General features: G+C 47.1%; 2 protein-coding genes across 3 annotated transcripts in view; one reads left to right on the plus strand and one right to left on the minus strand.

The window, feature by feature from the left end:
- Window positions 1-22,335, minus strand: part of PDCD10 (programmed cell death 10) — a 28,703-nt gene extending 6,368 nt beyond the window's left edge. Inside the window, exons 1-3 of the mRNA XM_040428186.1 lie at window positions 22,172-22,335; window positions 10,252-10,454; window positions 6,173-6,226 (exon numbers count right to left, since the gene is read on the minus strand). Coding sequence (XP_040284120.1) covers window positions 6,173-6,226; window positions 10,252-10,347 — 150 coding nt within the window. The 5' untranslated portion in view covers window positions 10,348-10,454; window positions 22,172-22,335. The remainder of the gene's footprint in view (window positions 1-6,172; window positions 6,227-10,251; window positions 10,455-22,171) is intronic.
- A 249-nt stretch (window positions 22,336-22,584) lies between these two features.
- SERPINI1 (serpin family I member 1) overlaps window positions 22,585-25,992 on the plus strand; it is a 61,493-nt gene continuing 58,085 nt past the window's right edge. Inside the window, exon 1 of one of the 2 annotated variants that reach the window (XM_040428184.1) lies at window positions 22,585-22,686. The gene's annotated coding sequence lies outside the window, so the exon portion shown is untranslated. Of the gene's footprint in view, window positions 22,706-25,992 lie in introns of both variants that reach the window. The other variant, XM_040428185.1, reaches the window with a different exon arrangement.

Genomic DNA, 25,992 nt, shown 5'->3' on the forward strand with positions numbered 1-25,992 from the left:
GCCAAACATTAACGTTGGGGTGAAGTCATGGGCTCGCCATGTCATACGCATTAGGTGTCAGCTGTGACATGCGGCTGCTTTCCTCTGTCTCCAACCCAAGACGTATCTAACAGGAGCTGATGGGTTGTGATTGGTAGCCAGGGGTCTAATGAAAGATTTAGAAAAATAAAATTCAAGGAATAGATGAAAATAAATAAAAAAACTCAATTTTCCACCACAAAGTCCCCTTTCCCCTCTGTATTTCAGCAACCAAATGGGGAGTCTTTGATCAAGCCGCAGTATGGACCATTACAATCAAAAGGTTAACATCCAGGATCAGAGCTTTCTTCCACCCTGCGCCAAGACCAGAGGCTGTTAGCAACATCTGGTTCTTAGTGCAGGGGCACTACCGGAGCCATTAAGCCAAAAAGGTCACTGCACCACAGCCATCAAAAGACTCTGGGTGGTCACTATAGGGTTAATAGGAAACAGACTCGTTTGTTAGTTTTTAAAAAAAAATATATTTACATATTTTATTTCTACTATTTTTATTCCCACTAGAGGACTAGACCATGCGATCGCTCGATTGCTTATATAGTGCACTAAAATACTTACCGGTATGTCTGTGTAACGACGAAACGCATCCTACTAGGCTCTGCATCTGAAAGGGCCTAATAGGTGTATACACATGGCAGACATGGGGCTTGCATTAGGCCCCAGCTGCCATGACAACCCATTGGCACCCCATAATTGTGTTGCGTGGGTGCCAATAGAGTGATAGAGGGAGCCATCCCTTCCCTCTTTCATTAGCCATTGACTAAGGGAGCTGACGCGAAACACGTGTCGGGGGTCTCTTGGAGGTGCCACTAGCCGGGTGAATCATGGTTTTTTATCTAGGTGGGGGGAGCCACATGGTTTTGTATTTATTTATACTCGTTTCCCCATCCCACCTTCTCCACTACTTGCAATGCTATAACCGGATGTCCCGACGTGTTGTGTGCTCTCTCCATGTGGTTGTGTCGGTCTTTACTAATTTATGCAACTATTTGTTTGTTTTATCGATTTCAACAAAGATATATTTTTGGATATTATTTTTCTATTATATTTTTGTATATGCCGAGTGTCTGGGTTTGTCCTATCTAGGAGCTATGAGAAATTTAAGGGTAGGATCACATCCTTTTTACAGGCTGAAAATTTCAAGAAAAATGAGCATCAGAAATAAACACATTTACTAGTGTACAGTACTTTCTATGTGTTTTTCAATTTTGCATGTTTGCTTGTATTTTCACACCTATGCTGCCACGTATTTCTGCCTCCCACTGACCGGGAATACTTTTTCTTTAACACAATGCAGATTTCAAATCAGCACCATATATACATCAGATGGACTACAGCTGAAATCAATTGGACACGGTTTGTGGGAATATGTCCACAAGGAATGAACACGCGTTCTGTGCCGAAACGCACATGAAATGCTGAGTGAACATACCTTTAGTGGCTAAACGTCCAGCGTCTCTCCAAACCCGCATATTGCAGGATATAGCCGACAAGGGCTGAAACGCATCCTATGTAATCGCCGATGTTGTAATAGAAGCATATTGAAGAAAGCGAGTGCCGGGATCATCTGCCTTCAATATGGCAGGATATTGTCTGCTGTATGTACAGGTCACAACCACGGGGAGAGGGTGTGAGCTCATTTCCTGAGCCATCCCTGTGCCGTCAATGTACGAAATCTCACATTAATGCCCAACAGTCTGTGGGGTGCGAGGCAGGAAAGGGTTATATGGAGAGCATAATGCCCTGCTGCATTCCAGCACAAGAAAGAGCTCGTCATGACCTAACTTTTTACGCAGATCCTTTTTATGCCGTCACAGCTCTGGCTTCAGAGACCCCTTGCAATTAGCTGTTACAGCGGGGACCACCTATAATCCATGAAAAGGATTTGCCATAGAATGAGGGTCCCAAGTGAGAGATCTGAGGGATATATAGTTGGAAGTAGAGTTGTTGCGATACCAAATTTTTGATTCGGTTTCGATACCATGAAAAAGTATTGCGATACTCGATACCACGCGAAAAAAATAAACAAAAAAAGCCACGTGCATTCCTCATTTTTAAAAATGGCGAATCGCGCAGTTTTTATTTTATTTTTTCTGTTCCGGCATTCACCACCTAGATTTTTTTTTTATATTTTAATAGTTTGGACTTTTCTGACGTGGCGATGTAATATGTTTATTTGTATATTTTATATGTGAAATTGGGAAAAGGGGGGTGATTTATACTTCATATTTTAGTGTTTTTTTTTTTTTTCACTTTTTATTTAATAACTATTTCCCCCCTTAGGGGCTAGAACCTGGGATCTTTCATCCCTTTTCCTATTCACCCTGATAGATCTCTATCAGGGTGAATAGGACTCCACACTGTCCCTGCTGCTCTGTGCTTTGTGCACACAGCATCAGGGATGTTACCATGGCAACCAGGGCTTCTGTAGCGTCCTGGCTGCCATGGTAACCGATCGGAGCCCCAGGCTTACACAGCTGGGGCTCCGATCAGAAGCTGCCACTGCACCACCAATGAGGGGGGGTGGAGAGGTCCCTGTGGCCACTGCCACCAATGATTTTAATACTGGAGGGTTGAGAGGGGCCGGCGCACTGTGCCACCAATGATTTTAATGGGATGGGGGGATTGAGGGGGGGGGGCACACTGCACCACCAATGATTTTACCCCTTTATACAGGAGGCGGGTACTAGCAGATCAGCGGCAGTTAACTGCCGCTGATCGCAGCTCCCTGTCAGGGGCAGGGTGCCGGCAATGCGATTCTGCTGCCGGCACCCGCCTCCTGTATGTGTTAAAGACTGACTACTGTATATGAGTCCAGACTTTCACTATTAGGCCACACAGAGCGGCGCCCAGCGATGTCTCAGCACTCACCATTTAGTCCTGGGCGCCGCTCCGTTCGCCCGCAGTGCCCCATTACTGTCTCCTCTCCTGCTCCACATGCTGCTGATTACTATCGGAGCGATGGGAGGAGACATCAGCTTCACTAGTGGGCGTTCCTTCTCCCTGGCTGTAGCGCTGTCCAATCGCAGCGCAGGGAAAAGGAACGCCCACTAGTGAAGCTGATGTCTCCTCCCATCGCTCCGATAGTAATCCTATCATTGGTGGCGCAGTGCGCCCGCCCCTCCTCCGCCCCTCTCTTCTCATTGCCGCCCCTCCTCCACCCCCTCTCTTCTCATTGCCGCCCCTCTCTTCTCATTGGTGGCAGCGGCAGCAGCACAGGGGGAGGGAGGACTGCTTCCTTCTCCCCGTGCTGCTGAGAGAGAACATGAGCGCGCCGATAGCAGCGCGCTCATGTTCAGAGATACTAGACTGCGCAGAAGCGCAGCCCAGTATCGAAAAAACGGAAATCCCGGTATCGTATCGATACCGGGACAAAAGTATCGATTGGGTATCGAAATTTCGATACCCGCAACAACCCTAGTTGGAAGACTAAGCTCCATTCCCCGATTCATTTCTATTAGGGCTTGTTCACACGACTGTGGGTGTCCTGTTGCCGTATTGCAGACCGCAATACACGGGCACCATTCCGTGGGCATTCTGCATCACGGAAGCGGACCCATTGACTTGAATGGGTCTGCAAATCCGGAGATGCAGAACGGAAGCACTACGGAGTGCTTCTGTGATGTTCCGTTTCGCAAAAAGATAGAGCAAGTTCTATCTTTTTGCGGAACAGACGGATCGCGGAGCCATTCAAGTGAATGGGTCTGCGATCCGCAAGCGGCTGCCCCACGGTCGGTGCCCGTGTATTGCGGACCGCAATTTGCGGTCCACAGCACGGGCGTGTGAATGAGCCCTTAGCCAAATAAAGTGTGGATTACTTACAAACTCTTGAAGATTTGGAGGTAACCTTATAGTCTGGTGCTGCGCACGTGGCAATCCTTCATGCAAAACCATGGCACGGGTTATATAACAAGTAATGACTTGTTTACAGCAAAATTCATAGAAAAATTGAGTCTTATTTATTTTTTAAGTTGCAAGACGTGAGGAGTGGGGTCAGAAAGAATAACAGAGTGCGATTCATTACATCTGCCACAACTAAGACGCAGTGCAGGTCACCTTGGCATACAGACAGGTGGATCTGCCCTGTGGGTTGCATGGGAAAGCTTTAATTACATTTGCATTTCATTTGCCTGATTAAAGATTTCACATGGGAAGTGGAGAAATGTTTGAGGAGTGATTTTCTTTTTGTACAATGCTCTGTTTAAAAGAAAGTCTCACCACTTTATGGGCTCATGCAGACAACCGTATGGCTTTTTCAGTGTTTTGCGGTCCGTTGTTCCGTTTTTTTGTTTTAGTTTCCTTTCCGTATGCCATATACATTATACAGTAATTACATAGAAAAAAAAAATAGAGTATCCGCAACACACCCGCCCGGCACCCCTATAGAAATGCCTATTCTTGTCCGCAAGCTGCAGACAAGAATAGGACATGTTCTATCTTTTGCGGAGCTGCGGACCGGAAGATCGGGGCCGCGCTCCGCGGATGCTGACAGCACACTGTATGCTGTCCGCATCCATTCCACCCCCATAGAAAATGAATGGGTCACACGGACGTGTGAATGGAGCCTAATGGGTAGAAATGGGAAAGCAAAAAAATATATATATATCATGAAATTATATTATGAATTTATAAAGGGGGCAATATCGGAAAACTTCTCCAGTGCAGAAACACGAATTACCTCTCCAGTATATAGTAAAGACAGCCATCTTATAAGGATACCAATACATATATCATACATTTAAATTCCAATACATTTGCCAAGCAGAAACTTTTGCTCCACACATTTGTAGAGTAGATTTCAGGTGCAAAGGTTTCTGGAAAGCATGTTAAAGGGATTATCCGAATTCCAAAATATCCCCTGTAATGCTCCGGCCCCTCGTATACATTACACTAACCTGCTCCCGGAAACCTGCGTTACTCCGGATGCATCCGGTGAACGGGGGGAGGTGTGAGGTGGAGCAGCCGTGCAGTGGTCCGGAGTGACGTGGGTGCTGGGGAGCAGGCAAGTATAATGTATACAAGGGGTCCGGGAATTGAAGGGGATGTTTTAGAATTTGGCTAAACGCTTTAAATGAGTCCACCCGCTGAGGTTCCACCCATTTTTGGGGGAAAGTGGGTTTTGGAAAAAGCTGAAAAGTCACAAGCCAGCCCTTGAGTCAAAATTTTCTACTTTTCTATGCCAGAAAACTGTTGTGGAGCTATAATAAATGCCACCCCCCCCAGCACCATATACAGGAGTACAATAAATAAAAGGTGTTGTTATTTCTGTCAATTTCACCGTTTTTGTTTTTTCCATTGGCAAGTCATGCTCCTGGTATAGGTTTATTAATGTATGGCTCCGGAAGAAGGGAATTTGTTTGTGACCCCGAAACGTGTTGAGCTGATTTATTAGCGGTCATTGATAAAGATGCTATCATCTGAGGCCGACATTAATTTCTAACACCTTACAAGCGATCCTGGCGGGGGGGGGTTGAGACCTGTTGGTGTCCTGAGTTTATCCTGCAGGCCTCCTAATGTTTTATTTTTTAGTTATATAAAGATATTTTAATTACACAACTTAAATATGAATCTGTGAATCTCTAGCTATTGGGCCATGAGGTTCTTCAAGATACAATATGAATTCACGGTCATAGATTTATAGTCCTACGCGCTCACTAATATTGCACTACATAGAATATTGGCGCTCGTTTTTCCTCCTTCCCCCCAGAAATACCCACTGAGGAATTTATTCCCATAAGGGTATTTTCAGATAGTTATTTATAATCACCCATAGACACCAATTCCATGTATTTGAGCAGCCTCTCCCCATTCTATTCTTTTCTTATACATTTAGTCACCACAACAGTAATATACCTACATTTTATGCTAACTTCCATCTAATCACATGCCCCCACTGGCGCCCTTCCTTTCTTCCATTTTGGGAAATATAACCCTCTATTTTTTTTACTCTATCCTGGTATACTGGCCATGCTCCACCAGCTTGTGTGCCAAGCTCTGCTTCCTGCATGTATGTCGTATTAGCCAATCCTGAGGATTGTTACTAGATCTACAAGTCATCTGGAGCCTCAGAAAAGCGTACCATAGGTCAGCAAATACAAGAAATATTACTGGAACAGCAGGTCTATAGTCTCCTTACCTTTATAAAAGCTGCCCGAAGAGTCTGAGCCGCTGAAAGGTTCACCCGCTCTAACTGGGAGGGAGAAGAGAGAAATGAACGCATCAATCACCAGTCTGCTTTTACTGAATTCAACCGGATAGTCAATTTGTTTTAGAAATAATTGAAGCATTAGAACTCAGGAAAGCACATTAATAACAGACTCCAAATGCCCAGCCCAAATCTTATGACATGATATCATTGCTGACTTATTAACGCAGAATAATGTACATCATTCTTAAAAGGGTTTTCCGAGATTTTAATACCGATTACCTACCCTCAGGTTAGGTCATCTGTGGGGGTCCGACACCATGGGCCCCCGACAATCACCGCAGCCTTCTCTCTGCTTACCAAGCACAACGCTGTACATTGTATAGCGGCCGTTCTTGGTATCGCGCTCAGCCACATTCACTTCTATGGTGCAATGCTGCTCCTAGGCCATGTGATAGATGAACGTGTCATCACTGGGCTTAGGAAAAGCTGCGAGAAGGCTGTGGAGCTACTCCGAGCACCGCTGCCTTCTCAAACATCTGATTGGCAGGAGTGCCAGGTGTCAGACCCCCACCGATCAGATAATGATGCACTATTTCATTTACCATGTCTGGATAGGTTAACTAAAAATATAACATATCCTGGGAAAAAAATATATATATAAAATGTGAAAGGAAAATGTAAAAGTTATGGCCGTTTTAAGGTGGTAGAAAATAAAACAAAACAAAGGGGGAGGGGGAATAGGACAATCTCACCTTTTCTGGAGATTTTATCATCAGGAGTAGTGCGACTATCAAGTTTTATTTTCCCAGATTCTGCCGTTTCAAGTGCCCTGGAGGCAGAGCTTCACTATGAAGTGCTATCCACAGGTGGGGCTGGGAGGCAGCACTTCAGTCAAGCTCTGACTCCTGGGCACTTTAGATAACAGAATCTGACCAAACAAAACTTCATATTCTCACTACTCCTGATATATGATTTCCTCAAGCCTTACCTAGTCCTGTCAGCAGTTTAGCATGGTTACAGACTGACATGCTCCCTTTTAGCCTTTTTTCAGACTGACTGGCTTTCACACAGCTCTACCAAAAAATGATCCATTTTAAACCAATTCTATTTACCACTGAATTCTTATTTTAGAGGAACAGCCACACAATCGGGTACATTTACATGCAGCAGAAATCCTAGCGACTGCTGCGGAATCAGCACCATTTTACAAATCTGCCGTGTGTGAATATAACCTTAGAGGAAATCATTTCTCTTACCCAATTACCTAAACCAAGAGATCATTGTGTGCTTTACAATTCCTCCCTGCAGTCATGCACTGCATTGCAGCTCAGAAAGGTGAGGAAGAGATTTCCAGGGTTGGCAGACCAGTAAAACATCTCCATATCTGCAGAGCTTGCACTGTCATTATACGGCACATCGTGCTATATGGTAACTTATGCAGCGTCACGTAGAGAGCTGCATCACAAGACTTATAGCAAAATAAAGCGGCCGCACATCAAACGCTGCTGCATCTGCATATTTTGGTGTCTAGGCAGAAAACAATCCGCCAAAAGCAATGCGTCTAAATGATTTCCTATTGGAGAGTGTTCCGTACAGATGCACAAGCATTACCGGCCAGTCTGTTTACCAGCTGTCCCAAAAATAATACAATGGCCGTTTCCGAAGCCAAAGCTCAGATTGATTCAAGTTGGAGACGCTGCACAAATTGAAGCCATAATTTTACACACAGCCTTTTGTCCTCGTACACTCTCACGGTACTCATAAATCTAATTTATCACATCACAGGAACCCATAAAAAAAAGGAAAGCAAAAGCAAAGCAGAATTATCGGTATAATGCAGGAGTTTTTTTTGTTTTTTAATCCCGGCCGGGACAGATCATAAGAAAAGATTGTGGCTGGTTGTTTATAGGAGAGGAAACATTTGTATAGTGCTTAAAGCCTGGCAGATTACACGGCTGGTAGACGGGCCCTGCTAGAAGGTGGCAGGATTTATCTCCTCTCCAAATGGCCTTTATCTCAGGATGATAGGATATAGGGAGAAAAGCGCGCCTCTTATCAGGTAATTGATCATTTTACTTATGCCCTTTAAAAGATGGTTTCCACTTAACAGCCCTTCGATCCAGTCTTTTACTTTCTACCAACGCTACAACTAACACACAAAGTTTCTATAAAATATGTGGAAATGGTCAATTACATATAATAAACATCACTGTTAAAATATACCTTAACAAACAGTCCAAAATGTAGCAAAAGATTATTGGCATTGCCAGAGATATGGCGCACACACCATCCAGGTACAAGGCTGGGTGGCCTGCCGACCGAGGGAGAAGTCAGAAACGTCTGACGGCTTCTCCCCTCGATCACTAACCTGTCCTAGAATGAGAGCCGGACTGGTTGCCACCCCTTGCAGAGCTGCCTGAGGGGGTTGGGGGCTCACTACACTGCTCTACAATGGATGGTAATGATGAGATCCTGCCCATGATATGCCATCATGACTGAGCAGCCTGACAGCAGAACTTACCTATATGTAGTGTATGCAAGTGTCAGAGCCTAGCATGTAGGGAGACCCTGTCCCTCACCCCCATAGGCAGCTTTGCAAGTGGGGGCAACCAGTCCTGCTCACATTCTAGGACAATCAATGATGCAATTTTTGGGGATTTTGGTTTAACTGTATATTGTGGATCATTTGGACTAAGGCGATACCAAATTTGTTCAGTTTTACTGCTTTGCCCAATTTAAGGGGAACCTGTCAGCGGCAAAAACCACCCCAAACTGTCAGCAGTACCTTCAAGTAGCCGGCAGTGTGTTTCTAATGATGATTTTCTTCCTGCAGTCAGATGCGGTAAAAGCAGGAAAAAAAAACAAAAACTAAAAACGATCTCTTATCCTCCGTCCGCGCTATTTTCGAGTCACTCCTGAAGTCAAGCGGGCAGCGGCCTCCTTGCTTCAAGTCAAGGTAACCGCGCCCCATTCCCTGCGACTGACAGCGCTTATGCCAGACAGCCGGTTGTCAGTCACAGGAGAAGGGGCAGGGAAGGGGGCGCAGTTACCTTTACTTGAAGCAAGGAGGCCGCTGCCCGCTTGACTTCAAGAGTGACTCGAAAATAGCGCGGATGGAGGATAAGAGATAGTTTTTTTCCTACTTTAACCGCATCTGACTGCAGGAAAAATAAAAATAAAAATCATTAGAAACACTGCCGGCTACTTGAAGTTACTGCTGGCTTTGGGGTGGTTTTTGCCGCTGACAGGTTCCCTTTAAACACGTCGGTTATGTCCACAGTTTTTTCCATGTGGATTTGGGTTGCAAATTCCACATCCAAATAATGCACCAAAGACACCTACAAATTATCACCACTGATTCCAATGGGAAAACGGCTTCTTAATTTACACAGCACAGTTTATTACTATGATAACCCAGTATGTCGCGGGAATGGGATTAAAAAAATATAAAGACAAACGTTATCGTCTATATACCCAAATTCAATTATTAAGACACATTAGGCACATGACATTCCCTTTAGGCCAGCAGATCCTAAACATCACTAAAGCTCTGAGACTGATGCCAAAGTAGACAGGATACCGGTGAGGTGTAATCCATGTACATACATGAGATTTTTGGACATATACTAAGCAAGCAAGTTCAGCCTCACCCTACTCTTATTGATCCTTGTGTGTCATCGTAGGAGTGGCAGAACAGCATTTCAATGACTGTCCAACAGGGAGAAGTCAGACCTGGTCTATGGTGACAGAAGTCCCTGTACACTGTAGTAGACATCACAAATTCAAACTGAAAACCTCGCTTCAATCTATATTGGGCAGACTAGATGGGCCAAATGGTTCTTATCTGCCGACACATTCTATGTTTCAATACGTTTTTACCCCACTGACCGTTTATCTAGGTGTGGTATCCTGGGGAAAAATATCTACTTTCCAATTCACCAAAGACATGCTGCTCCATTGCTGAGATCAATGGATTCCTAACCTCATGACCATCCAGGAACCACGAAAATCAGTTTTTACTTTTGGGAAACGCCGATTTCCAAGTTTTGTATATGAAGAACACCAACCTCATTGAATACTGGATACATAACCGCATACAATGGCATGGAAACCATAGAAGTAGTCTCTGCTTCATTCTTCATCTCTTCCATTGTCATCCTCATTCAAAGAGACCAGGCTGTTAGAATATGGTGCTATGGAAGCAGAAGACTCCTCATTCAGTGCGCTCGATGCCGGCTTTCCTTCTCGTGCAAGAAATTATTCTGTTACCCTAAAACAGAAGGAACATGGCGTCAACTTCCGGAGGACTAGCAGAGGCCTAGCAGCTTCAGACAGTCAGAGGGGTTGTCCCATCAGGCCTATTAAAGGGGTTGTCAGAAATAATATTTCAAACAAGCCCCTGAAAAAATAAATAAATATTATTATTATTATTATTAATAATAATAATAATTAAATATCTTATACTTACCTCTTTCTCCTATCACTGCTGAGGACAGCAATTGGTTGCAGGGGTCAAGTGACGTATACTGACACATTATCGCTGCAAGCAAGCTGCGGCAGGTGGACACAACTGGTGGTGCAGTGAACTGAAGCAAGTACAGCATCATTTTATTATGGGGGCTTTGGGTGCAGAAAGTCACACGAAAATATGTGCGGTTCTTCGGCATGTTCATCAGCACCAGTGTGCAGGTACCCCAACAATGTGAACAGCCCAGCCAGCGCATTGCACTCACAGACACCTTTATGTCATTTTGTATTAGGCCTTATGCACACGACAGTGGTATTGGTCTGCATCAGAGGCAAATTTTTTGCGGGTCAGATGCAGACCCATTTACTTCAACAGCCCCTCTGAAAAATAACGGAACATGTCCTAGGATAGGACTGCTCTACTGTGGGACGGACGTTCCGCTCCACAAAATGCACACTGCCGGTATCCGTGTTTTGTGGACCTGCAATTTGCGGCCCGCTAGACAGACATGACTGTGTGCATCAAAATGAATGCGTAGGTCCTAAAGTCTGACCCAAGCAGAGTCTTCCAGAAATAGGAGCACAAGATGCAGTTCGTACAGATCACTTTTGCCTATGTCTACATGTGCATATCGCCAGGAAATATTCAAAACTGAGGCGCCCAAAAACCAGTGTCATCCAGTAGACAAATTGTATACCAGGGGTTCGACTGGATGCACCCCCCCCCCCCCGTTCACATGTGTGACAGAAAGCACAGGTCTTTCCCGATTGGTATGAAACTATAACATAGGAAAATTCCTTTATTCCCTAGATGGTTGCTTTTTTCCCCCAGAAACAGCGCCCCCCTGCCCATGGGTTGTGTATGGTATTGCAGCTCAGCTACACTGAAGTGAATGGGGCTCAGTTGCAACACCACATACAACCTGTAGACCGGGGTGGCACATGCCCTTCTAATCCTGTACAATCCCTTTAAGTACAGTTTAGCATTACACTATTCCCAGTTACAGCAATCCGGACACAAGAATGCTTAAATAATTATAGGGAAAGCGTTAAGACCATACAATCCCAGCACAGAGGAAACTATGGTAGATGTCCTCACAGGTATACAGAAAGGTATGGAGACCACTACCCTCTCGGCTCTGTCACACCCATGAGGAGTGAATGAAGGCAGCCATGCAATGTCCTCTCCTCTAGGATAAGGCTAGCTCATCAGGTGGGATGGGGGTTGAGGGGAGCCCCTTCTCAATACCAATACGTTTGACCCCTCTCCATCAATGAAAGGGGTTGTGCACCTCTGCTACCCCCTCTTGCGCAGACTAGTGAAAAGAAGCATACTTAGGGTCTATTCACACGTCTGTATGTTTTGTGGACCCGCAAATTGCAGATCCACAAAACACAGACACTGGCAATGTGCGTTCCGCAATTGCGGACAAGAATAGGACATGTTCTATTTTTTTGCAGAACAGAAGTGCGGATCCGCAAATGCAGACAGCACATTCTGGCCCCATTGAAAATGAATGGGTCTGCACCTGATGCGGACCCATTTTGCAGACGTGTGAATGGACCCTTAACCTGCTTCCCAGTGCTGGCTCCCCACTACTGCACTCTCTGGATGTAAACTTCCCTTTTGAACCTGCTGCAGCCAATCGCTGGCTGCAGCAGTGACCTACTCTACTCGCATCACGTGACCACTTGAAATAACACAAAAGAGAAACAGGTCACCACTTTGGCCAAAACGGAAGTTTACATCCTGGGATCACAGCGCAGAGAAGGAGTGGAGGGCCAGTGCCAGGAAGCAAGTGAAGTATGCTTTCCATTATTGCCCAAGGGGGAGGGAGCTACATCCCTCTGTCTTACCTCACAGATGCCATGATCGCTGTTGAATGCAGTATCTGAGGGGGTTAATCGACTGGTAATGGCGTGATCACCGATCCCGCTCATTGCGGCCAGGTGTTTGCATATGGAGCGGGGTCACTGCAACAGCCCGCTCCATACGATTCTCTGGGCTGAATACCGTACATGTACGGCATTATGAGTTAAAGGGTTAATGTGAGGCACATGTGTTAATTTTTTAACCTCCATATTAATAGTAAGTGAGACCATCCATAACCCCATGTTGCCCATTATGTGAGGACATGATGGGGTCACTTGCTATATGTGAAGCACATGGAGGTACTAAAGTAATCAGACCATGTGCCTCACATTAGTACAGGCACACAACATACAGCAAATACCTACAAAACTGTAGCAAGATCTCCCACCCAGGAGCCCCGCCGATCAGATGCGGATAATCTATCCAGCTTCCAGCAGCGCGTGGCCGTGGTGAGTTACTCTCTCCTGCCATCCTCTTCTCCCCCTGATACTACCCATCGGGCCCTTCAGCTTTTTCACTGGTGGCAGTGGACGGATGTGCTCCCTCCTTTGCCACTGTGCAGCCCCTTATGAGAACACGGCGCATGCTGGGCTTTGTGCATTAGCACAGCTTAGTATCGGAAAAAACGCCAATCCCAGTATCGTATCGAACCGGGTATCAAAGTATCAAGACCCCATTATCTCATATACATAAAAATGAATTTGACCACATGGCCAAATGACAGGACAGATCTGCACATAGGTACATCAGGTGTCCCGGAAGGTTTTCGTAAAGGTCTCTGTTCTCTAGGATGTACTGTTCCTGAGATATTCCCAAAAAATATATTAGCCAATAGGAGCTTGCATCTTCTCTCATATCTTAAATGCCATACACGCAGTCACATGAACCGTATTATCCAAGTAATTCTACAAAAAAATCCTCGATGCAAATTTTTTGTATCGAAGATTCGTTTGCGTCACATGACCACAGAGCGGGAGTGAAGCGCTTACTATTACTCCGTGGTCTCCCGCTGGCCCGCAATACTCACCTTTCCAGCAGGGGGCCTTCGGACACTCCACAGCACGTCCATGGTCCCGTGCTGCACTGACCTCCTGACGTACACACTCCGTGACCTGGCGCGCTGTGTGACGTCAGACGCAGAGCGGAACAATGGAGTGTCGGCGGCGCCCCTGCTGGAAAGGCAAGTTGGTGCGACTAAGGCCGGGCGCCCGGAGTGCACAGCATCATAGCAACCAATGACGCTATGCACTCCGGGTGTCAGGAGGGGGTGGGGGATACTGGAGCTGATGGCACTGGGGGGGGAACTGAATCACTTGGGCTGATCACTATCTTATTAGATTACTCGATTAATCGTAAGAATAATTGATAGAATACTCGATTACTAAAATGATAGTTTACTGCAGCCCTACTCGCAGGTCCTTCAGTCTTGACATACCAGGTTTCCACAACTCCGCCATTTTTCTTCACTGTTATAGGTTACTGTGGAGGTCACTGTTAAGGGAGCTGGCGGCTCTAGAGGTCAATGACAAGAGGGCGGGTGCTGTGAAGGTCTCCAAGCAAAACATCAGCGGAGGAGAACATTGCCTCCACGGGCTCGCCTTCTGGAGTCATCTCTTCTGTAAACCAGTGAAGCACATGTACACTGCCATTCACATTATGTAAGACAACGCAATTCATTCGACTAGGCCACCTTCTTCAAATGGGCTTGGTCCAAATAGGATGTCCATTTGGACACTTTAAGCAGTGGACAGAGGTCAGCATTAGGGTTGTTGTGGGTATCGAAGTATTGATACCCAATCGATACGATACCGGGATTTGACATTTATCGATACTAGGCTGCGCATGTGCAGCCTAACATCAGAGAACATGGAGCGCGCTGCTGTCAGCGCGCACGTGTACTCCTCAGCAGCACAGGGGAGAAGGAGTCACTCTCTCCCTCCCCCTGTGCCGCTGCTGCCAATAAGAAGAAAGGGGCGGGCGCACTGCGCCACCGATGAAGGTTAACGTTTAATACAAATACAGGTGCCGGCAGCAGAATCACATAGCCGCGATCAGTGGCAGTTAAATTACCCCCCTCAGGTGCGACACCTAAGGGGTTAACTGCCGCTGATCGCAGCTCCCAGCTATGCGATTCTGCTGCCGGCACCCGCCTCCTGTATTAAAGATTAATTATCATTGGTGGCGCAGTGCGCCCGCCCCTCCCCAGTGTTAAAAAGTGCAGTGCACCACCCCAGTATTAAAGTCATTGGTGGCAGTGGCCACAGGGTCCCCTCCCCTTCTCATTGGTGGCCGTGGCAGCTTCTGATTGGAGCCCCAGCAGTGTAATCCTGGGGCTCCGATCGGTTACCATGGCAGCCAAACAATAAACAAACATATGACATATTGCCATGTCCGAAAAGTCCAAACTATTAAAATATTTTAAAAAAATATAATAATCTCCTATGCGGTGAACGCTGGAACAGAAAAAATGTTTTTATTCAAAGTTAAAACTGCACGATTCGCCATTTTTTTTAAATTGCGGAATGCACATGGCTTTTTTGCCGTTTTCTTTTTTTCGTGTGGTATCGAGTATTGCAATACTTTTTTATGGTATTAAAATTTAATCAAAATTTTGGTATCGCAACAACCCTAGTCAGCATGGACAATCTGGGTCTACAGCTCATATGCAGCAAGCTGTGATGCACTGTGTGCTCTGACACCTTTCTATCATTTGTGGCAGAGTAGCCCACAGCCATCAATGAGCGTTGGTGCCCATGACTGGTACCCATTCACTGGTTGTCCTTCCTTGGACCAGTTTTAGTACTAACCACTGCATACTGGGAACAAAGTAAGGGCTCATGCACACGACCATATGTATTTTGCAGTCCGCAAAAAAATACAGATTATGTCCGTGTGCATTCCGTATTTTGCAGAACGGAACAGCTTGGCCCCTAATAGAACAGTACCATCCTTGTCTGTTACGCGGACAATAATAGGACATGTTCTACCCCTTTGCGGAATGACATACGGAAACGGGACGGACACGAAAAAAACAAAAAAAAAGCGTTTGTGTGCATGAGCACTAAGGCTGAAACATACGAGCCATCCAGCTCAGCTTATTATTCTGCAGGGTGGATCCAGAGGAAAGAAAAAACTGAGGCAGAAGCCAAATTTTCCTCATCTGAGGGAAGCAAAATCTAATATCTATAACCTGTAATGTTCTTCTTACTCAAGAAACGCATCCAGGACCATTGTGAACTTTGAGGCGGGTGTACACAGCCCAATTTTCAGGCCGATTATCGGGAATGTTACTAAGAAACGCTCTTCTAGTTAATAGGCCTGTGTAAAGGAGCTGACAATCACCCAATGAACGAGGAAAACACCCCTTCAAAGGGGGACGTAATCAAGGATACATTAATTCATGGTTTCTGGGCAGCAGTTTTCATGAAGGTGATCGCCACATAGAAACGCAGCGCAGCTATTCACCTCCACTGACAAAAGTAGGCAGTAATCAGGTAGGACAGTCCCTTCCCCATGATTGCCTGCTCCATCAAGCTGAATAAATGCACCATTAGTGAGGTCACCGTCACCACCTCCTCAGGCAGAGAGTCCCACCGTCTCACTGCTCTTACCGTAAAGAATCCTCTTCTATGTTGATGTACAAACCTTCTTCCCAAAATTGTTCCCAATACTCCATGAGTGGTCCGAGTAGTGTTCTGTGGAGTGGTGGAACTCTGCTCAAACTGATCAGTCTAGGCAGCACCTGCCTGACATTGGCTGCTACAGTTAAAGGGGTTGTGCAGTGCATCAGCAGGGGGCACACTCCCAGCACCGCCACCAATCAGCTGTTGATAACCCATCTTCAGAATAGGTCATCATTATACTAGCACTGCACAACCCCTTTAAGGCTACTTTCACACTTGCGGCAGAGAGGCTTCCGGCAGGCAGTTCAGTCGCCGGAACTGCCTGCCGGATCCGTCAAAACGTATGCCAACTGATGGCATTTGTCAGACAGATCAGGATCCTGATCCGTCTGACAAATGCATTGAAATGGCGGATCAGTCTTTCTGGTGTCATCTGGAAAAACGGATCCGGCATTTATTTATTTTTTCACATTTTTAGCAGTCTGAGCATGCGCAGACCGCAATGCTGGATCCGTTTTGCCGGAACACCGGGGGCTGGATCCGGCATTAATGCATTTCAATGGGAAAAAAGGCAAGCGTTCCGGAATTTTGGACGGACATAAAACCGCAGCATGCCGCGGTATTATCTCGTCCTGATGCATCCTGAACGAATTGCACTCCATTCCGAATGCATGGGGATAAAACTGATCTGTTATTTTCCGGTATAGAGCCCCTAGGACGGAAGTCAATACCGGAAAAGAATAACGCTGGTGTGAGAGTACCCTAAGATTACCATCAACTAAAATCCCTAAGGGTACTTTCACACTTACGTTATTCTTTTCCGGCATAGAGTTCCGTCCTAGGGGCTCAATAGCGGGAAAAAAAATGATCAGTTTTATCCTAAGGCATTCTGAATGGAGAACATTCTGTTCAGGATGCATCAGTTCAGTCCCTCTTACGTTTTTTGGACGGAGAAAATGCCGCAGCATACTGCAGTTTTCTCTCCGGCCAAAAATACTGATCACTTGACGAAATGCTGGATCCGGCATTAATTTACATTGAAGTGTATTAGTGCCGGATACGGCATTAAGTGTTCAGGCAAAACGGACCCGGCTTTCCGGTCAGTTCTAACCAGGGCTTTCACATTTAGCATGTACACTATATGGAGAAAAGAATTGGGACACAGAAGGTTTGATGCTTCAGTCCCATTGCCACAGGTGTATAAAATCCAGCCCCTAACAATGCAGGCTCCATTAAGTCTCACTGGATTCCAGCGTAGTCCTGTAATCAGATGCCACCATTGCAACAAGTCAGTTTATGAAATTTCTTCCCTCCACCATCAAGTGTGAGTGGTATCATTACAATGAGGAAGTGTTTAGAAACCACAGCAGCTCAGCCACGACGTGGAGACCACATAGAGTTACAGAGAGGGTCTCCGAGTGCTGAGGCAGATGTTTGTAACTTCTATGCCCTGACTCAACAACTGCAGAACTACAAACCTATCTGTACATCTCAGACAATGAGGAATATGCCATCAATGTCAGATAGAGGCAGGTGACTTCGGAGACCTGCTCCCCTCCACCGCGCATGCACCACCAGCTCTCCAGTCACTGCTATGGGACTGTCAGAAATAGCCAAAGTTCGGAACTCCCATAGGAGGTGAATGGATGGCAGCCGTGCTTCTGCAGTGCACCTTCAGTTTAGGGGGCCCGATTCTGGAATTAGGAACTGGTTCCTAGAGGAGAGACCTGCACCTTCTTATCTTAGCAACATGCCACTGATGTCTGAGATGGGAATACCCCTTTAAAGGGGTTCTACAGTTATTTGAAACTGATTATCTATCCTCTGGACCCCCGCCGATCAGCTGTTTGAGAAGGCAGCAGAGCTCCAGCAGCGCCGCGCCCTTCTCGCTGTTAACCGCTGGCCCAGTGACGTCACGACTAGTATCAACTGGCCTGGGCGGGGCTAAGCTCTGTTCGCTTGAATAGAGATGAGCCCTGCCCAGGCCAGTGATGCTAGTCGTGACATCACTGGGCCAGCGGTAAACAGCGAGAAGGGCGCGGCGCTACTGCCAGCGCCTTCTCAAACAGCTGATTTGCGGGGATCCTGGGTGTCTGCTCAGTTCAGTCCCTCTTACGGTATTTGGCCAGAGAAAATACCGCAGCATGCTACAGTATTTTCTCCAGCCAAAATTCCGGAACACTGCCGGAATGCCGAATCCGGCATTAATTTCCATTGAAATGTATTAATACCAAGTGTTCTGGAAATCCGGATCCGGTTTCCCGATCCATACCTTTAAAAATGTGAAAAAAAAAAAAGAATACCGGTTCCGTTTTTCCGGATGACACCGGAGAGACGGATCTGGTGTTTCAATGCATTTGTCAGACGGATCCGCATCTGGAAACAAATGCTATCCGTTTGCATATGGGTTTCCGGAACTGCCTGCTGGAATCCAACAACGCAAGTGTGAAAGTACCCTAAGTTCCAAGGGAAATCTTAATGATTCAGCAGATCAAGAGATTTTGGACAATTGTACGTTTCCAACTTTGAGGGAACAGTTTGAAGAATGCCCTTTTCGGTTTCAATTTGACTGGTCCGCAGTGCACAAAGCAAGGTCCATAGAGGCATGACCGGTCGAGTTTGGGTTTTTAGAACTTGACTTGCCCACATAGAGCCTTGTTTTCAACCCTAACGAACTAGAATGGAGATTGCGAGCCAGGTCCTCTCATCCATCAGTGTCTGACCCCACAAGTGCTCTTCTGGATGAATGGGCAGATATTCCACCATACACACTCCAAAATCTTACAGAAAACATCCCCAGGAGAGTCAAAGCCATTTTAGCTGCAAAAGGGGAACCACCTTCATATTAATAACTAGGGATTTATAATAGGATATCATAAAAGCTGCTCTTAGGCAGAATATGTAGGTGCCCCAATACTTTTCTGTTCTTTCCCATCCCCCATCACAGGGTCTATATCAGAAGATAATGTATGTCTGCCATTATATGAGGCCTACTTGCATCAAACCACTCCTACTCAGAAATTCTATTTGCTTAAAGGGTTGTTCACCTTTTTAGAGCCTTCCTACAGATCCCAGTATAGCCGGACCCGAGGTGGTAAAGATACTTACCTGATCACTGCCCTGCGTTAACATCCAGTTTGACACAGGTCACATGACCATTGCAGCCAATGACTGGCCACAGAGGTGACAACCAACATGACTACACCACGGTCATCTCCTGTGGGTCTACATGGTTGACTCCTGCCCCTACATATAGCTGTACACATACAGAAGGGTACAGCGCTCCACTAATTCCCTAACTCCCAGAGAGACAAATGGGGCAGCACTTTGCATGCTTAACCTGCCGCCCCAATTGTTTCAGAGGGCTGGCCATTCTCATGATCGGTGGGAATGCCAGCAGTAGGACCCTCATGATCCAATAATTAGCTCTACCTATAACTTGCAACAACCAGAACCGACCTTTAAAGGGGTTTTCCCATCTCAGACAATGGGGACATATCACTAGGATATGCCCCCATTGTCCGATAAGTGCGGGTCCCACCGCTGGGACCCGCACCTACAATAAGAACGGAGCCGGAAAATGAAAGGAGGGTGCACTGCGCCCTCCATTCATTTCTAAGGGGCCACCGAAAACAGCTGAGCTATTGCCGTTTCCCCCATTGAAATGAATGGAAGCATGGGCTGCGCATGCGCGGTGCACTGCCATTCACTTCTATAGGAGCAGTGCTTGGTTGTGGACGGACCTCGGGAAATCCGGGGTCCTCCAGCCACAGTGCTCCCCGCTTCGTTCTCGTTGTAGGTGCGGGTCCCAGCGGTGGGACCCGCACCTATCAGACAATGGGGGCATATCCTATCGATATGCCCCCATTGTCTGAGATGGGAATACCCCTTTAAGTAGCTTAAAAACATAAAAGTTGCAATACTCCCCTCACTGGTTCCACTCCATGCTGCACAGGTTCCCGCTCCCATCTCGACACGCAGGAAGTCATGGGCAAATGGAAACCATGCAGAAGTGAGGGTTATTACAAAATAGGAGCCCATTTATATTAAAATGCAACCTTAGTGGGAAACCCTCATTAAAAGGAATTCTCCAGGATTTTACTATTGATGGCCTATCCTCAGGACATCAGATAGGTGGGAGTCGGACATCTTGTACTGGAAGTAGAGTCAATGGTGTACTGGATGGAGCCGGTAACCGCAGCTCAGTGCTGCCCGCTGAAGCGCATGAGCAGCATGGTGGCCGTGGCTAGAACTGGTGCCTTGCAGTACTGAGGTCCTGCTTTAAATCTGATTAAAGGAGACATCTCCACGAAGACTGTATGTTCCCCATGGGTTTCCTCCCACTAACCAAAAACATACTGCTAAGGACTGTTGATTGCGAGCTCGGCCAGGGACAGCAAGTAATGATGTGCACTATATAATGGACAGAGCTACAGTTCTGGCACCAGAACGACTTGGAAAGAGCAGGGAAGCTGGGCGTCACAATCCTGGAAAACCCTATGAACTTAGTAGCCCTAGAAGATGTCCTACAGAACATGGGCTGAACCCACAGACTACAGCGGGAATAGCCAATCATCTAATGTGTACGAGGGTCCCTGGAATGGCATATGTTTGGGGAAAAAGAAGGATCGGGCTTGCTGAGCATGCATGTGTACAGAGGGTGGTGGTCGGAAGGGATAGCTGTAGGGCCAGTGGTCTAAGTTGAGAAAAAGGTCTGCCCCGGTTTTGGATCCCAATCACTGATGTGTGAATGAGGCTTTAGGCCTAAAATCCAGGGCCAAGTGATCAGATGACAAGAATGCAAATAACCAGAGAAAGCTCCATACAAGCACCAGGCTCCCCCCTAAGCCGATAACGGGTTACACCAGGAATAGCGCTTTAGACTACTTTCACATTCACGGCACAGCAGTCTGCCGCCGTTCTCTGGATCTGGCACTGCCGGACGTTGCTGGAATGTCCACCCCATGGGGTCAAGCAGAGATCCGGCTGCTACCAGGCAAGTATGCTGAGATTCTGCCAAATACCGCTGCCCAATTCCCAGCACTGTATGCCGTACCAGCCTGCCAGGAGCTGTGCCGCACATGTGAACGCAGCCTTAAAGGACGCTGGGAGAGATCAGGTCTCAGTCTGCAGAATTGTGATCGCTGCTCTGGACTATAGTATAACTATAATAAATAGAAGATAGCTTTACTGGCCATATACTAGAAATGGTAGATGGCTGAGAGATTTACACTATCCCTGATGACCACCTTACAGCAGGGGGTGCCACAGATGTCGAGCTATGGCAGATACCGGTGGAGAGGTTAGATATTTGCGGTTATCGTATGTTAAAGTCATGGCACCAAAGAACGCCCAGACTAGGCCGCAGATCATGGCAGGCTTCATTCACTAACGTTATTCTACCTTTCGCCAATCTTCACAGACCAACCGTGTAAGACCTGTCATTCAGAAACTGGCGGCCCTCTACGTTAATGGCAGACTTACCTCACAGGTTGGTAGTGCCATGCGTTAAAAGTTTTAAAACTTTTTATTCCGGACAGGTCACCTGTATTGGTGCCCCTAGGGGATCCAATAAACAGTGACTTCGCCCGGCATACAAGGAGCATCACAAACCTCAGGGACATCAGGTTACTTCTTGGTTTATCAGCCACATGGAGGGCACATAAAACCTGCCATACAGTCCACAGCGGTGAGGAATGTGCCGCCATGAAGTGGGCTATGGCCTGAGCTGGTGTATCATTAACTTGTACCACACCTGATCATTAGTGATTCAACAGGAAGCTGGAAATGAATGTATGGCAGGACAAGGGGCCCAAATCCTCTGACCCCTGGAGATGTGTCACAGAGCTCACAGAGGGGGCACCCCCTGCTGCACAAGCCCCAGCACTGACTACAGAGGACACGGCATGGAGGGATGACACCGGTCTCCCTGACACCTCCAGGCCCGGCCAGGATTAGCATTACTCAGCACAGGCTAACCCGGCCCAAGCCGCCACTCATTACATACACAGCGCGGCCGGCTACCTGTGATCCGGAGAGCGGATGAGGCAGCCCCCCCGGCTTCGTGCTCCCACCACCGCTGTGGAGTCCCTGACGCCGGAAGTCCGCTCTAGGAAGTGTCCGCCGTCCTGAAGAAGAAATAAGGCGTTGCCCGGAATCAGTCCGACGAGTTTACCTTTCGAGGGGGCGTGGCTACACCATACATAGGCAACGCACATAGGCCTGCTGGGAGCGGTAGTTTTACCCGCGCTTGACTGCAAGGACCACACACAGGCGTCTAAACTACATTTCCCGAAACGCTTTGCGAAGACGAAGCAGTTCATAACAAACGTGCTGCTTGTCAAATAGAGAGCGGAAGTTTAAGAAACAGAACAGCGGTATTGGCCAATCAGAGGTCCGGAGGGGGGGCGGTCGCTACGTGATTGGCTGTTAGGTGACAACATGTGGGCTCTACGGGAGAAAGCTGTGGTGGAGCCTAGAGGGGGATAGTGCAGTCAGCTGGAGGAGGCAGAGCATCAGCAGCATCACACGGAGCTGAGGTGTGCGCCGCTGTAAGAGGTGAGCTCTGCCTCTGTGCATCCTCCTGTATTGTGTTATTTACCTCCGCTGTGCATGCTTCTGTATTGTGGTATTTACCTCCCTGCCTCTGTGCATGCTCCTGTATTGTGTTATTTACCCCCCTGCCTCTGTGCATGCTCCTGTATTGTGTTATTTACCCCCCTGCCTCTGTGCATGCTTCTGTATTGTGGTATTTACCCCCCCCCCCTGCCGCTGTGCATCCTCCTGTATTGTGGTATTTACCCCCCCCCCCTGCCGCTGTGCATCCTCCTGTATTGTGTTATTTACCCCCCTGCCGCTGTGCATGCTCCTGTATTGTGTTATTTACCCCCCCCCCCTGCCGCTGTGCATGCTCCTGTATTGTGTTATTTACCCCCCTGCCGCTGTGCATGCTCCTGTATTGTGGTATTTACCCCCCCCCCTGCCGCTGTGCATCCTCCTGTATTGTGTTATTTACCCCCCTGCCGCTGTGCATGCTCCTGTATTGTGTTATTTACCTCCCCTGCCGCTGTGCATGCTCCTGTATTGTGTTATTTACCTCCGCTGTGCATGCTCCTGTATTGTGTTATTTACCTCCCCTGCTGCTGTGCATGCTCCTGTATTGTGTTATTTACCTCCCCTGCCGCTGTGCATGCTCCTGTATTGTGTTATTTACCTCCCCTGCCGCTGTGCATGCTCCTGTATTGTGTTATTTACCTCCCCTGCCGCTGTGCATGCTCCTGTATTGTGTTATTTACCTCCCCTGCCGCTGTGCATGCTCCTGTATTGTGTTATTTACCTCCCCTGCCGCTGTGCATGCTCCTGTATTGTGTTATATACCTCCCCTGCCGCTGTGCATGCTCCTGTATTGTGTTATATACCTCCCCTGCCGCTGTGCATGCTCCTGTATTGTGTTATATACCTCCGCTGTGCATGCTCCTGTATTGTGTTATTTACCTCCCCTGCCGCTGTGCATGCTCCTGTATTGTGTTATTTACCTCCGCTGTGCATGCTCCTGTATTGTGGTATTTACCTCCGCTGCTGCTGTGCATGCTCCTGTATTGTGTTATTTACCTCCACTGTGCATGCTCCTGTATTGTGGTATTTACCTCCGCTGCTGCTGTGCATGCTCCTGTATTGTGTTATTTACCTCCCCTGCTGCTGCAGCCTCCTCCTCGTCCTCCCAGACCAGTCCCTCTGCCTGTGGTCTCCATGGTAATTGCAGATGGGGAGACACCAGACCCATATCATCACTATACCTCTGTTTCCTATGGAGGTCTCATCATCTTGGGTGGAGGGTCATCATCACAGTGCCATGTGCTGGTGTGTGCCACTGTAGGGTTGGCATCAGGGGCGTAGCTAAAGGCTCACAGGCCCTGGTGCAAGAGTTCAGCTTGGGCCCCCATTCCCTTAGTGCTTGTTGGCAAGGGACAGGGGAGCACATAGCCTTCCTGCTACCAGAGGCAAACATTGAAAGGGCACCCCCTCATGCCAAATTCTTTACCTAACCTCTTCCCTCCAGCCAGAGGTGTAAATATACCAGCATGCACTTTCTATAATGTCAGTGTCTTATGTGGCACAAGGGTTTTTGGGCCCCCTCAGGCTCCTGGGCTACCCCCTATAGCTATGCCCCTGGTTGGCATACTTCATATAACATGTTATTGTCATCTAGAAATCATGCGTGCTGACCATAAATGGTGTCAATGACACCCTGAAAAATGTAGATGGGCATTTATTATTATTATTACGTCATCGCCTGGCGCTCAGCTAGCAGTTTTGACTTTGGCCCTAGTAGTAATGATGCGCCATTCCTGGGGCCCGGATAGAGCTGCAGTGGTTGGGTCAGATCTGAGCGTCAGTGTCATGGCGCTCTGTATTTTCATGATTATGGCCATTGATGGTAGCAGCACAACCCTCTGATTCCTGTGCCCACCAGTAATGATCCCTGACCCCCATTGAAGCTCCAACAGTGGAAGGTGTGGCATTGACTATGATAAATGTGCTTCCTCCTTCCGATGAGGGAGAACTTGATTTTCTTGAAAGTTGTCTGTGTAATCTGCATATCCCAATGCTAAGTCCACCACGGGCATCTTATTTCTAGTAGCATAAGTATATACAGCACTTGATGTCGTCTGCCGGCAGATCCGGTGACGTTATTGAAGGCAGCGCTTTTTATGGGACTTGTGGCCCTCCAGGTGTTGTCCCGTTTCTGCCAGGACTTGATGATTATGACAGCTTGGGACCTACACATTGCAGATCTGTAATATACAGCATAATAAAACACTATGGCACCCGCTGTACGTAGGCTTTTATGGCGGCTGCAGGTGCCGTCTGTAGGAGGCTGATTTACATGTGTTTGAATACAAAGTAATTAGAAAACATTACCCACCATTTTTCTTTCATTTGTTGCCATTGCTCAGAATATCACAAAATTGGAAAAAGACGGAGTGGAAACAATAACATTGTATGCTAAAATGATGCGCGTGTCACGTGACTGTTCACACTGAGTTTTTGGAGGGGTTTTTGAGGTGGATTTTCCTGCATTTTTTTCAGACAAGGGCAGAAGTGGATCAGAATCAGAAATATAAAGGACGGCTGGATCCACTTCTGGCTTTGGCTGAAAAAAAAAAAATAAACTGCAGGAAAAATCTGCCTAAAAACCTCTGTGTGGCCTTGGGGCAGGTTCACACTGAGGTTTTCAGCCAAAGCCAGAAGTGGATCCAGCAGGAATCAGTCCGTCCTTTAGATTTGATTCCTTTCCAATACACTTCTGCCTCAAAACCTCCTCCAAAAATCTGTGTGAACCTGCCCCAAGAAGTGAGAGCTGCATCTGCATGTGTGGCCCCGTGCTCCAATGTATTTTATGGTTACTCTGCGCTTCTTCTAAATTCCCTGAACTTACAGAACGACAATCCAATAGAAAGAACTGATGAAACCCGCGTTCTGATTATATCCAAATCCTCTAGGACGACCCTGCCCTCGCAGTTATGTCCCTGTCACTTTTTCACTGCTGGAGGCGCTAGAATAATAAACGATGGCAGAAGAATGCAGATAACCTGGCGTGTGACCAGGAATTAATGTTGCAGCGACGGAGGAATTTAGCATTTACTGATGCTTTCCCTGTTTGTAGCGCGGTCCTGTCATATCTAATAAGGATAATGCTGCTCTGAAGTGGCAGAGTAATGCTGCGCCGGGGATGCTCGGACGAGCGGCAGCTTCCCCGTTGTCACACTTCTTCTGTTCTTGTTGCTCCCAATTTCCTCCATATTTACTGACGGCATTAAAAATGCATTTGCACCTATACCAAG

Source organism: Bufo bufo, chromosome 4 (genome assembly GCF_905171765.1).
Source record: "Bufo bufo chromosome 4, aBufBuf1.1, whole genome shotgun sequence".
Classification (NCBI taxonomy): domain Eukaryota; kingdom Metazoa; phylum Chordata; class Amphibia; order Anura; family Bufonidae; genus Bufo; species Bufo bufo.